Here is a 13254-nt window from a genome sequence, read left to right on the forward strand (position 1 = left end):
GGCAGAGCACACCTGATCCAGGTAACCAGCAGCAGGTAGGAAAGGGATAACTTCCAAGTGTTACAATAAAGTGTATTGTGAGGATATACTGATGTTTGCACACATAAAGACATTTTCAGGGAGAACATGAATTGGCCATTTACAGCTGCAAGCGTGGCAATATTTCACAGTTAGCTACAGTAACTACTGCTACCCCTGATATACGGTTCATATTTTGACTGTTTTTCTTCTCTTTAAGGGAAAGACGAAAACACTCACAGTAGTGATAAAGGATATTCGTGTGAACCAGAGAGGTGACAGATAGCTGAGCTGATTCAAATCACGCTGAAACCACAAGATGGATCAAATTGGCTTAAAACGATGAATATCATAAAAGTTACAGCCCCAGGGGAAACTGGACACCCACAAAGCTGTTAGTTCCTGTTACACAACTGCAGGATAAAAAAGAAGATGTTACAACTACAGGGGGACCATTTATCGACTTTTACTGTGAAACTGTGTCACAGGACTTTATTACAACTGTAATAAAGAGTAGAGAGTAGAGAGTGTTCCTTCAGTGTCTGACATGTGTTTGACTACTTCTGCTAAGCTTTTTAAACGAATTAAAAGCTGCTGATTGAACTTGCTGATAAGATTCAGAGGAGAAACCACAACCTTTGAGCAGACTGAGATCATGATTTGAATGAGAAAAATGATATATTTGGTTTTGTGACATCAGCAGAAGACGAGAAAACCTCAAAGACAGAGAAGATAAAGTCTGACAGTGGAAACATGAACACGCATGTTGTCTGCATGGGAGTGTGTTTGTGATGAGTTCATGAAGACTTGGGATCCATCACATCACTGAACTCATCTGACTCTCAAAACAAATGTACAGCTTAGCATTTAATAACATGTTGAACTTTTCCTTAAAGCTCATTGGTTTAACTTGTTGCTGTAACAATGTCAGCCTGCTCCTTCCTGCTCTCACTCTCCTGGTTTGCTTGTTGGATGTTCTTCCCCCTCAAAACCTTTCTCAGGTTCACCTGAGCCCGAAAAGTCTTACAGAGGTAAAAGTAAACAAGAGGGTCCAGACTGATGTTGAAAACTGACACCATGGTGGCCACTTCCTTCAGGTAGTACAACACTGAACCAACAGAGCAGCTGCTCCACAGAAAAGTATAGGGAAGTCGAACGAGGTGATAGGGGACAAAACAAACACAGAAGATGCTGACCAGCACCAACATGTTCCTGCGAGACTTCACCAGCTTCTCAGAGCCAGAGGAGGCCAGCTGCCTCTGCTGTGCCTGCAACACCCTACAGGAGGTGCTGTAGTAGAAGAAGACCATGGATATGAAGACCAAGAGGAAGATGATGGTGCAACTAACATGGGTAATTTTGGAGAACAGGTTGACCGATGTCCCAAACATATAACCACACCTGATGGAGTTTGAGGTCAGTGGTTTCTTGGTGATGAAAAACAGGATGGTGTAAGTAACTGATGCAGCCAGAAGAAAAACCCAGGTGACCATGGAGATGATGTGGGCAGTTCGCACTGTCTGCAGGATGTGAGTTCCTGAAGGATGGACGATCTTCAGATACCTGTAGAGTGAAGAGAAAAGAGGCGGTGAATAACTTCACTAATCAGTCACAGTGTTCCCAAATCTTCAGAAGTCATTAATAATCTGAAAAGCGACGATGTGTGTAATTAACCCATTAATCACAGTTTTAACATGGTTATGAACTGCAGTTTAAATTACTAATGGTTCTGTACCTGTTGGCAGCAATGTACCCCATAAATATGATGCTGGCGTACATGTTGAGGTACAAGGCAGAAGCTCCAAAGCTGCAGTAGAGCTCCTGAACAATAGGAGAGCTGCTGGCATAGTGGGAGATGCGCAGTGGCAGAGAGAGGCAGAGCAGGAAGTCAGCAGCTGTCAGGTTCTTCAGGTAGACCATCAAGCTGCTCGATGCCTGCTGCTGAGCTTGACAACAGTAAAACTTCATGATGAAGCCATTGAGGAGTAAACCCACCTGAATGCGGTGCAGAAAGGATGGGGAAGGCAGGACTTTGGTAGATGCACAGAGAACCTTAAACCAATTTGTAACAGAGCAGGTGTGCTGAAGTTCCATGTCTTGAGCACATCTGAAAATCTGAAACTTACCAGAAACAACAGACTGTAGACCACCACAAAGAAAGCATGGACTGGTGTTCTGACAACATCACAGGGTCGGAGGTTGGGAGATGACGTCACATTTGTTGAGTCACCCATGTTTCTGGAGAAAATAAATCCACTGACATTGAGAGGATGCAACTTCACGGTCTTAACCTTATTTTAACGCAACAAACCAATTTTACAAACTGCAGCGTAGCTTGTGTTGAGCTCTACTACAAACAATTTTGATCCATGGCCCTTTCTTTCACAACAGATGTCTCAGGTGATTAACGAGTCTTATTAACTGTAATAAAACTGCAATAATACTTTAATCAAATTTTAGATTGGAATCTTTGAATATACAACACTGAATATAACGATATATTCATCACAGATTGTTTACAATGAACCCCACAAAAGAATGTAAGGTTGATTATTAGGCCAGATGGCACCAGCATGCCCTCGATGTTAGTCAGTAATACGTTTCATGAACACTGATAAAAGCGAGCTGTGGTGCTGCTGAGTGGAGGGAATATTGAGTATTTCACCAGTAATCGCCAGTACAAAAGAATAAAAATACTCACCTGTATTTCACCAGTTTTCAGTGATCAGGAAAAGCTGCTTGAGTTGTTATGTCCTCTCAGTTTAATAAAATCACCTAAATGAGGAAACACACAGTAACCAAACTGTTAAACAGCGCTCTGACTTATTTCCTGTTTGTCTTTACTGCTAAAAAGTTGCAACATGTGCACCACACAGACTTATCTGATTTAGTTATTTGGTCTTTTCAAACAGGATGTCTGCTTATTACCTACTTGATGCGTTGTCACTTTTCTTCTTAAATGATCTCACATTCAGTCACACCACCTCTCTCTGACAACATGCACCATTTACAGGCTGAAATCTGACAAAAGAAATAACCAAACAGAACATTTACTGCTCCATGGTTCAAGATGATTTGAGGTTTTTCTCCTGAAAATCAGTCACTGGTCTAAACTGATTCTGTTTACTGGTAGTGCCAGGCCCGGATCTAGAAGGGTGGCATGGGGTTGCATGTGCCACCCTAAAATGATCTCTTGCGACCCAAAGTGCCAGCCTAGTTTCGCATATGACAGTGATGTTTATTAAAATGAGACAGCATCAACACTTTGAGCATAGTTACAGTTAACATTGAATATAAATTCTAAAACTGAATATATTGCATAGTGTTACCTGAACACAAACACTGATGATAACTAACACAATAATAACATAATATTATAATGATGCTAGTATTAGTATTAGTATAATATAATATATGAAGGCCAGGAAAGTTGTGTGGTGTTTGCATGTTCTCGCACTGCCTGCACAGGTTCTCTGTGGACACTCTGGCTTCCTGTCTCAGTCCAGGGCTCATATTATCAGATCATTTCTAATTGATCTTATAAATGAACATAAATAGCTCTGTGTTTGCTCTGTGACAGACTGGGGACCTGTCCAGAGTGTACCCCACTTCTCAACCTCTGACAGCTGAGATAGGCAGCAATGTTTAGCTGTTTTAGATTTAAATTTCATTTACACTGAATCATTTAAACAGCACTTAACATTTCTCAAAGGCAGAAAAATGATGCAGAGATGTTTGATTTTCTTTGAAATGTTCCTTTTTTTAAATCACATGGCTCACATGACTCACAGAAAGCAGACAGCAGGTGGCAGCAAATCACCAAAAGTAGTTCTGCTCCCTGTGAATCTTCATCCCCAGTCTAACACAACAAAGGGCTGAGGTGACATTTAAATGTTTTCAAATCTTTTTCAACTCAGCCCTCTCTCTTCATGGCGTATATGCTTCAGTCAGCTCCAGGTTCGTTTGGCCAGGCCTGTGGAAATTGGTTTAAGAGCAAGTGCCCCTCGAACCCTTCCATGTACCTGGTCGGCGTTTCGACTATGTAAATGTTGATCTGGTTTGCCATCCTCCTTAGTCGCAGGGTTTCACGCACCTTTTGACTGTGTTGGATTGCACAACCAGGTGGCCGGAGGCGGTCCCCCTGGCTCCATGACGGCAGAAGCGATGGCCAGGGCTTTCGTGTCGACGTGGGTTTCGCGTTTTGGTCCCCCTGCTGACATTACCTCAGACAGCGGCCCCCAGTTCATTTTGGAGCTTTGATCTGCCATGTCTGACGGCCCGGGGGTCAAGGTCCACTGCACTACGGTGTACCACCTGCAGGCTAACGGGATGTGTGAACGGTTTCACCAGTCACTCGAGGCTGCGCTCCGGGCTTATTTAACGGGTGGCAACTGGGTTGACCATCTTCCCTGGGATTTATTGGGATTGCGCAGCACTGAGCTGGTCCTTGGTCGTGTGTCTGGGGAGTTTTTGCCTAGTTGTCCATCTCCCTGGTTCAGCCGTTCTGGCCATTTGCATAAGCCCCGGTCTTTGGGTGTTCGGGGGGGTTCTGCTGGTTTTTGGTGCAATGTGCCCAGCTGCAGGTGAATAAAGTCAGAATAGAAAGTTACAGTTCCTGTTTTGTCTGTATTATGGTGAATTACATATTTTTATGTACTTTACATTTGTTTTGTAGTTGTGTGTCTTATTTAAATGTTACCATATCAACCAAAGAGCAGGGGCAGAGAGGAGGATGTTACTCTCAATGTTGGTGGTGCATTTCAGGAGGACACTGCTAATAAAGTTAGACAATTACACAGTGAATTTGCATTTATTAATATATTTAGAAAATACCACAGTTTTTGTTGTATCATTTTATTATTATGTTCTAATTTTGAACTTAGTTAGCTTTTCCCTCCATCCATTCACTTCCGCTTCTCCTTTTCAGGGTCGCGGGGGGCGCTGGAGCCTATCCCAGCTGTCATAGGGCGAGAGGCGGGGTACACCCTGGACAGGTCGCCAGTCTGTCGCATTCGTCATTCGTGTCCCATTTCCCCGTCACAACAGTTGGCATACTTTGTAACATACCGAGTTTCAGTTGGAAACAAGTGCGTCTCATTTACTTTTTTTCCAGGACTCCGCTGAAGCCCACTCAGCAAGGACAGCTTTGAGTCAAGTGCTAAACGTTATCTTTGCATCCCCATCCAAAATATAAATAAAAACAAACTATGTGCAAAAAGGACATGTGAAATCATCTGATGTGCATCATACTGGTGTTTCTTAAATAGATAACGAATAGCATAAGTCACAGTTACCACCTCCCCAAGGTAGACTCCGCACCTTTGTCCAAAAAAATGTTAGCGCAACACTTTGAAAGACCGCGACATCACTGAATGGGTGCACTAGTGGAGGCCACCACGGCAACTGGCGACACAGCGTGGACATATGGGTGTGAGAATGGATACACTGATGTAGCAGACATCCTGCTGCAGGCTGGCTCGTAGCTGTTACACAAACGGACGTGTTGTTGGACGTGGACCCATTCATGTCGTGGTCTTCAATATGTTGCTCTCAGTTTTGTCAGTCATGCCAAAAGATAGTCAATCATTGAGCTGTCCAAGCTGGGCAGACTGGGGACCATCAGGTCCTGGAAGCACAGATCCGACAGGTCGGCCATGGTCTCTATAGAGCTGGAGAGAGCCTGGAGACCTTGCTGACTCTGGATGTCTTCCTTGTGGACAGGATGGCCACGTTCTGCTGGCTGTACCCCCCGTGCATTGAGAAAAGATTCAAAGTCCTCTGGTAAATCCAACTCATCCAGCCCTTCGTATGGAAACACGTCTTGGCAGTAGCTGGTGAAGTCCTGGGATTGGTGGCAAAAGATTTGGGGAACGTCTGGTGACTTGGTCTGGATGTCCAGGATTGACGAGAGCCTGGTGGACTGAGGTAGACTGGGCACCCGGTAGTCTGTTGGAGATGCAAGGCTGGGACTAGGAGGTGGAGGAGAAGCCACCTGAGGAGTGCACGGTGTCTTGTGCCTGACCTGTGAAGGTTTGGTGGCTCCTCGAGTTGATTTCTTAGTCTTGAAGAAGCGTGCGCGCCGATTTTGAAACCAAACCTGAATTTTAGACTCCGGTAGTCCAGTTAGAGTGGCCAGGGTTTTCCTCCCATTGATATCCGGGTAGGGTGTAGCAGAGAAGGCCCTCTCCAGCTGGCTCAGCTGCGCCTTGCTGAATATTGTGCGCTTCCGGCGGCACTTTGTCTTCGAGTTGATCGTGTATGGAACATGGTGCACCGTGCTGGAGCGCTGTGCTGACCCGTTGTTGTTGCTGTAAAATCCATCCCGCACGCTGTGTCCGAAGCACGCAGCCGAGTTCTGCAGACACAACACGACCCCCTGCGTGGCATCCTCTTGCACATCACAGACGCTATCGGGCTTTGCGAACGCGTGGCTTTGATGTGCTGCTCACCTGTTAATGGCTGTCTGGATAATAGGTGTCTGTTTGATCCCCTATGGCCCGTTAATGGGCCCCGTTTAGACCAGAGAGACAGCTTGTCTTCAGCTACGGACAACGAGATGCTCCAGAAACCTTAACCCTTGTATGGTGTTCGGGTCTGTGAGATGCGTTTTCAGTTTTTCTCAAAAGAAAAATTAAACAATTAATTATTTTTTCAACCTGAAATTCATTGGCTTTGGCTTATTTTCTGTGAAGAACATAAATCCGAACTAATTTTCAATGACCTCATACTGTACCTCCCCCCACGCATTTACATTACATAGAAGGTGTTCGGGTCCACTGGACCCAGGTCTAATAAAAGTGTTGAAAGTGTAGGTCCTGTGTTCCCACACTCTGTCTTCCTCCTTTCTGGTGCTGCTGATAGTGTTTTCTTCCCCTCCTGCTCCCGCACAAAGTTGCAACATTGTTGAAAATTCAACTATCAACACCGTCTGCTCTGACATTCCCACACATTTTACCCTCTTTCTTGAGGGATCCAAATTTTATTTTCTCATACCCTGTCCCTCCTGCAAATTAGGGGCATAATACTATAAATAAGACTTTGCCAGTGTGGTTCTTTATCACAACTGATCAAGATGGCAAAAGATTATCTGCTGCGAGGGCCATCTGATTGATTTTGGAAGAGAGAGGAGCTTCAGATGATGATGTTGACAAAGAGGTTTCAGAATATTTCACATTTCTGAAGATTCAGAGTCTGACAGTGACTTTGAAGAAGAGGATGAGGTTGAGCACCATTTAGTAACAAAACGAAGACGAGTACCCCATCTGCAGCCAGCTCCAGGACCAGAACAAGCCCACCAGACAGCAAGTGAAGAAATATGGATGTCAATAACTGGTGAAATTGAATGGTCTTCTTGCCCAAGAAACCAGCCACCCTGCAGAGCTGTTACTGTGATAAGCCAGGGCCAACACGGCTGACAGTTACTCATGTGCAGGACATCAAGTCTTCATTTGAGCTTTTCATCCCAGATTCCATCCAGAAAATTATTCTGGATTGCAGTAATCTAGAAGGACGGTGTGTTTTTGGAGAGAGGTGGAAGGAGATCTAAGAACCCCAAAGGCCTACTTTGGGGTTCTTATCCTTGCAGGAGTTTTCAGGTCCAAAGGGGAATCCACAGAATCCCTGTGGGATGCAGAAACTTGCAAGAACCTTTCAGTGCATCAATGTCTCTGGAAAACTTCCACAACATTTCCAGGATTATCCGATTTGATAACCGAGACGACAGACCAGCTCGACGGCAGAGAGACAAGCTAGCTGCCATTAGGACAGTGTGGGATAAGTGTGTGCACCACCTCTCCCTGTTTTACAACCCTGGGCCTAATGTCACCATTGATGAGCAGCTGATCCCATTTAGTTGTGAAAGATATTGCTTCACGTGTAAATGTGTTGTGTCTTTCCACTCACTCCACTTGATTATAACTGATTTATTTTTTTATAACATTTAAAAAAAAAAAAAAAAAAAACGAGAAGCACATTAATTCATAAATGTGATCTAACAAAGGTAAAGGGAAAAAATTAACCATGTTTGCTGTTCATATGGCTTGTAATTGGGATGAAGTAAACATCTGATGAGTAATTTAACAAAAAATTGTTTGATAGTGTTAATTTGGAAATCCAAAACTCTAGCGGGTCCACCAGACCCATGAACACTGGCTGGGTAACAAAAATATGAACACCACACAAGGGTTAAAATGGAAAGATGAATCAAAGACACCCGCAGGTGAAGAAATAAACTTATCGTGGGCGTGTTTTCTTTCATTTTAAGATCATTTTCGAAGCAAGACACTCTGATTTTATGGCAACTGTTTTGGCCTGAAATTATAAACACATGTGTTACTAATCAACAGCGGGGAGGGGGGCAAATTAAAATGATTGGAAACACCTTGAAGCGCCAGAACGGCTGCTCTGATCCGGGTCTAGTTTTGTTTTTAATAGTGCCCGTAATAATGATATTCATGAACGTATACAGTGTAAGGCATCCGCACTACGAGGAGCGAAGCAACACCGGCACTGTTTTACTGATTTGAAGCTCCAGTCTGTGGCACATCCTCTACCGCGCGCCGCCTCCTGGTGCGCATGAAAGCACGCAGTGGAAGCGTATTGGAGAAGTTGTGGGAGTGACGCTTCTGTCAGCTACAATGTGTGAAGGTGACAAATCAGGCTACTTCTTTTCCCACCCCTTTCTTCGTTGTCAGTTGTGTTTCCACCGAACAAGACATCAAAACACCGGATCACTCGTAGTCCTTTTCAGCCAGTTCCCAGGCGAGTGCCAGACTCGCAGCTCTTGAACTGAGACGGCGGCCTTGTTGATTGGGTCAAATTAGCTGTGAAGTACTCTACGTTCACCCTCTCTCCAGAGAACAATGCGGCATTAAAAAGATCATAAGCCAAGCTCACGTGATTTGATTTGATTAAATGCAATAACATAACAGATGCTGTCGAAGAGGTCCCAGTAAACTGTGGAGTGCAAAGAGTGGCCTGTGTTTGTGTGGGACAAGTTTGTAATGCTGGGAAGTGGTCTGAAAAATGAAGGTGGTAGAAGAAACATTTTCAGTTCCACGAATGGGTAATATAAACGACCAAAGAACTTCTCCCCGAAAGAGTTTGTTTTAAGAGGTGCTACAGACTTGTAGCAGAAATAATTTCCTTAAGGAACCATTTTCGGGAAAGCTCAGACTGTTTGTTGTTGTTGTTTGTTTGTTTGTTTGTTTTTAGTAAAGAAAACTTTTTTTTTCTTTCTGCCTGTCCCGTTTGGCTCTTTTGCATCAGAATTATTGTCTAAAGGCAAAGAAAGATGCCCAACGGATTTACTTTACCAAATTGACCATCCCAGCCTTGCCATAATGGTCTATTTGATTCACCTTTTATTGTTCATTTTATTTTCACTTGCTGAATACGGGACAGACTTGACTGGGGGAAAGAAAGAGGGAAAGAGAAACAGCTGAGAAGAGGGACGGGGGAGAAGGGCAAAAGACAAAAACCAACAGAATGAGCAGAAAAAAAACAAAAGAAGAAAAAATGCATATATCGATCACCTGGATCACCTGCTGAGAAAGAAAAAAGAAAACAAGCAGAAGAGAACAAGAGTAATAGATTAAACAACATCACAATGATATATGGGAATATGACAGTAAATACTAAATGTTAAACATTATTGTGCAGCACATAAGATCAACAGAACACAGTGTGCTTTGAGGTAGGAGCCAAAAAGGGTGTAGTTTGTGGGTGTGATCACCCGTGTGTACACCTGTGAGCATGGACGCGCTTGTTTTTTTAAAAGGTTCCTTCATGTAATGATCTGCTAGAGAGTGTGTGGGGGGGGGGGGGGGGGGGGCACAGCCCCGTCCTCCAGGGCATGAAGCAGGTATGGAGGAGATCAAAACTCCAGACATCCAGAGGCCCCCAGAACACAAGAGACCAAGGAAGACCAACAGAGGGGCAGCCGCGCCACTGTCCCGGAAAGAGCTGAGGAGAGTCCCAGATGAGGGCTCACTCAGCAGCCGCGGAGCAGAAGCCAGGGGGAGTTGCAGTGACGTGCCCGTGAGCTCCGCCGGCAGCCAGCCGTGCCTGAGTGACCGAGCCCCAGGCCGAGAGGCCGGGGGCACCCCACCTCCGAAGTGGCCCGAGCGAGCCCCAGGCTCCAGGCACCGATAAGCGGCCGCCAAGGAGTGAGCCGGTGTGTACCTGGACGCCCATCCCCGGACACAATGAACCACCAACGCACCGATGTCTGAGGGAGTCCGCCACTGGCAGGGGAAGTGGGACATCTCAGGCCCTCCAAACCTTGGAGGGCCTGAGATGTCCCCAGAGAGGTGGCGCCTGACACCCAACCTGACATATAGACACAGAAATACAGGCACACACAGATACAAACGTCCATTCCCACCCTCATGCGCTCATATGCACTTACTCCACACTCAACCAACGTGGAGACAGACATAAAGAGACGCTGTACACACGATCACACTCCCCAAGCGTACTCTACGAACCGGGTCTAGGTACCCTTGCCCCTGGAGGGGGGAACTGCACCCAGACCCAGGTGGTGTTACCCTTTTCCCTGCGGTGGGGAGAGGCAGACCGCCCCGACTCCGCAGCAGCAGGGAGGCCCCACACGGCCAACTCCTCCTCCTAGCCCCCCCGCTCCAGCAGGCCGCAGAGAATGAGGGTGAGAGAAGATTCCAAACCTCCCTCCACCCGCTCATATGTAGTGGTGATGCATGTGTGTTCTAAGGTGCATTTAAAACCCAGGAGGGCATGGAGCTACCTGCCAGAGAGCAGCAGGTAAGCGCATGGTCCCTCCTGCTAGCCCTCAATGTCTACGTGTATTTAACCTTGAGAGGTGGGCAACGACGCCAGGGGTGAGGTGTACACCCTGATGGTACTTTGGATTCCGTGTATCGTGCCCACCCCCAAGATCCTATATGTATGTGTAATGAGAGTGTGAGTAATGTGAATGTCTAAGTTGTGGGATAAAATTGAGGCAGAGGCAGCCAGAAGGGGACAGGGGGGGGGGGGGGGGGCGTAGCCTCCTCTGCACCCTGGTGACATACCCCTACTCCAAGGTCCTGCATGTGTGGGTGGTTGTGGTGGAGCGGGAAGAGGGAGGCAGCTGGAGATGGGGAGGGAAGGAAGGGAGGGGCAAGTGACCCCTCCCTGGGGCCAGCTCCCCCGCTGACCCCAGTAGACACCTCCATACTCCGCGACCCGCCAGGGAAAGGGGGCCCAGGCCCATCCAGACCGGGGCCCAGTGCAGCAGCGCCTCCCGGCCCCACAGAGCCCGGGACAGTCCACCCAACCCCACCACAGAGAAAACTGCACCCACCCCACCATCCACTCATCTTCCAGACTACATGAGGCAATAAACACCCAGGCTGAGATCTTCCTCCACCTCTCCTGTACCTCCCCCTCCTGCAGAGAGAGTTCCTGAGGAGAGGAAAGCTCCTGCAACGTGTGACAATCTCCCCCACCAGTTGAAGAGCCACTCTATATTTCCACCATGCATTGTCTGTGTTATCTCTCATGCTTAGTCAGTTCTGTCTTTGTGGTTTAATTAGAGTTACTTTGCTTTGCTTTGACATTCCCATGTCCGGTGTGCATCATATTCAGGTTTCTTTGACTGTTTTGTTAGTTACATCATGTTCAGCTGTGTTGCCTTCTGTGGTTTGTTCCCTCTTTGTGTGTATTTATGCCTGTGTCTCTCTCTGTCCTGCGCCGTGATCTCCCTCATTCTCCAGCTGTGTGTTTTTCTTGCTAGTTTAAGTTTCTAGTCTGCCCCTGTTTGGTTTTTGGATTACTACATCCAGCAATAAAGCTGTGTTTTTGAGTTACGTTCTGCCTATGAGTCTGCATTTTGGGTTTAATCTTTCCTTCTTTGCACTGCTGCAAAACTATACTCAACTCTTATAATAATTATATTTTATCAGCTGCCAACCACAACCGTGTGGGCGGGACAAGGTTGTTGTTGGTTTACAGTTAAATGGTATTCTTCTACCTAGGGATGGGTATCGTTTAGGTTTTATCCGATACCGGTGCCAGACCGGTACTTTTGAAACGGTGCTGGTGCTTAAACGGTGCTCAAACCGGTGCTCGAACCGGTGCATAAAGAATGGAGAACACAAAATTGGTCCAAAAACGTCTCATGTTCAGCTGTTTTTTTGTAAAAAGATAACAATGTTAGCCTTTTCTGCAGCTATAGGGCATATATGGTATCACTCTTGGCTGGAAGCAGTGCTTAATCAATGGAAAAAACACAAACTTTTTCCAAAAACCTCTCATGTTCAGCTGTTTCCCAGTTTTTCTTTGGTCATTTTAGCCTTTTTGGCCAGGGTGAAGGGAGTATCTGCCATCAAACATTAAGCTACTCACGCAGAGAAGAACGGCTGCTGCTGCATCATCATCCGTTATCATTTCTGCTACACTGACAGGGCTAGGGGCCAGGACTCTCCTCTTCGTGTTTTTGGGGATGTTGCTAACTCCGGGTCCGATAACAGGCACCACACCCGCAGTAGATGTGCACAGTGTGAGGTCTCGCAGCAAGCTATCAAATACGGTGCATTTCTCGGCTTTAAAAAAAACCGCTATGCGTCGCCAGGTGTTTCATCGGATTTGAGGTTTTACCTCCTTTGACAGTATCACAGTATCAGCTTAAAGCACTTGTTGCTGCTGAGTTTGCATCTTTTGCTGTGAAGTACAGCCAGACTTTTGACTCTTCACCTTGGGCATTTTTAATCTGTAGCTCTGCACTAAAAGAACGTACGTACCTGGGCCCGCCTACTATCCTTGGAAACGTAAAATGATTGGCTAGAATTCAAAGTGTGTGACATCTCAGGGGGGAAAAAAGCACCGAAATAAAGCACCGAAATGTGCGCTGCTTTTCGATCTGGTTACTACCGTTTATGTCAGAACCGGTGCCATAATGGCATCCCTACCCATCCCTACTTCTACCTCTGGATTAGCCCCAACAGTGTTCACTGGAACTTTCCGCGGTCTTGAAACTGTTCTGTAGCCCATGCGAGTAGCATGTTTTTCAAAAATAAGGTTACACAGGTCCTGAGAGAGTTTATTGGTTTTAACAATCATGAGGCGTTTACATCTGTTTAAGTGTACAATGAAAAAACTGAAAGAGTAAATGTAGCTTTTAACGAGCGTCTTCACTTAAACAACAGCTAATGAAAAAAGAAATCAGCATAAAACATGAGCGGAGTGAGCTAGCCTCAACGTGGGACTCATAAAACAAAA

General features: G+C 45.9%; 1 protein-coding gene and 1 pseudogene across 1 annotated transcript; both read right to left on the bottom strand.

The window, feature by feature from the left end:
- Positions 1-923: 923 nt before the first annotated feature.
- Positions 924-2001, bottom strand: LOC147333899 (P2Y purinoceptor 14-like). Its single transcript, XM_086287307.1, has 2 exons — positions 1754-2001; positions 924-1581 (listed from the first exon to the last, which is right to left on the bottom strand). Exons 1-2 carry the CDS (start codon positions 1984-1986, stop codon positions 924-926), a joined length of 891 nt encoding a protein of 296 aa, XP_086143433.1. The 5' UTR covers positions 1987-2001.
- Positions 2002-5493: 3492 nt separating this feature from the next.
- Positions 5494-6512, bottom strand: LOC147333900 (uncharacterized; annotated as a pseudogene).
- Between the last annotated feature and the right edge of the window lie 6742 nt (positions 6513-13254).

This window comes from Aulonocara sp. 'chitande type north' Nkhata Bay, linkage group LG3, assembly GCF_057382095.1.
Source record: "Aulonocara sp. 'chitande type north' Nkhata Bay isolate Kocher_YH1m ecotype deep benthic linkage group LG3, A_spYH_male_GT1.1, whole genome shotgun sequence".
Classification (NCBI taxonomy): domain Eukaryota; kingdom Metazoa; phylum Chordata; class Actinopteri; order Cichliformes; family Cichlidae; genus Aulonocara; species Aulonocara sp. 'chitande type north' Nkhata Bay.

Coding starts and splice junctions, on each gene's coding strand:
- LOC147333899 (XM_086287307.1), bottom strand. CDS start 1,986: ATGAAGTTTTACTGTTGTCAAGCTCAGCAGCAGGCATCGAGCAGCTTG. Junction 1,582..1,753: donor GGGTACATTGCTGCCAACAG/GTACAGAACCAT, acceptor TTCACTCTACAG/GTATCTGAAGATCGTCCATC.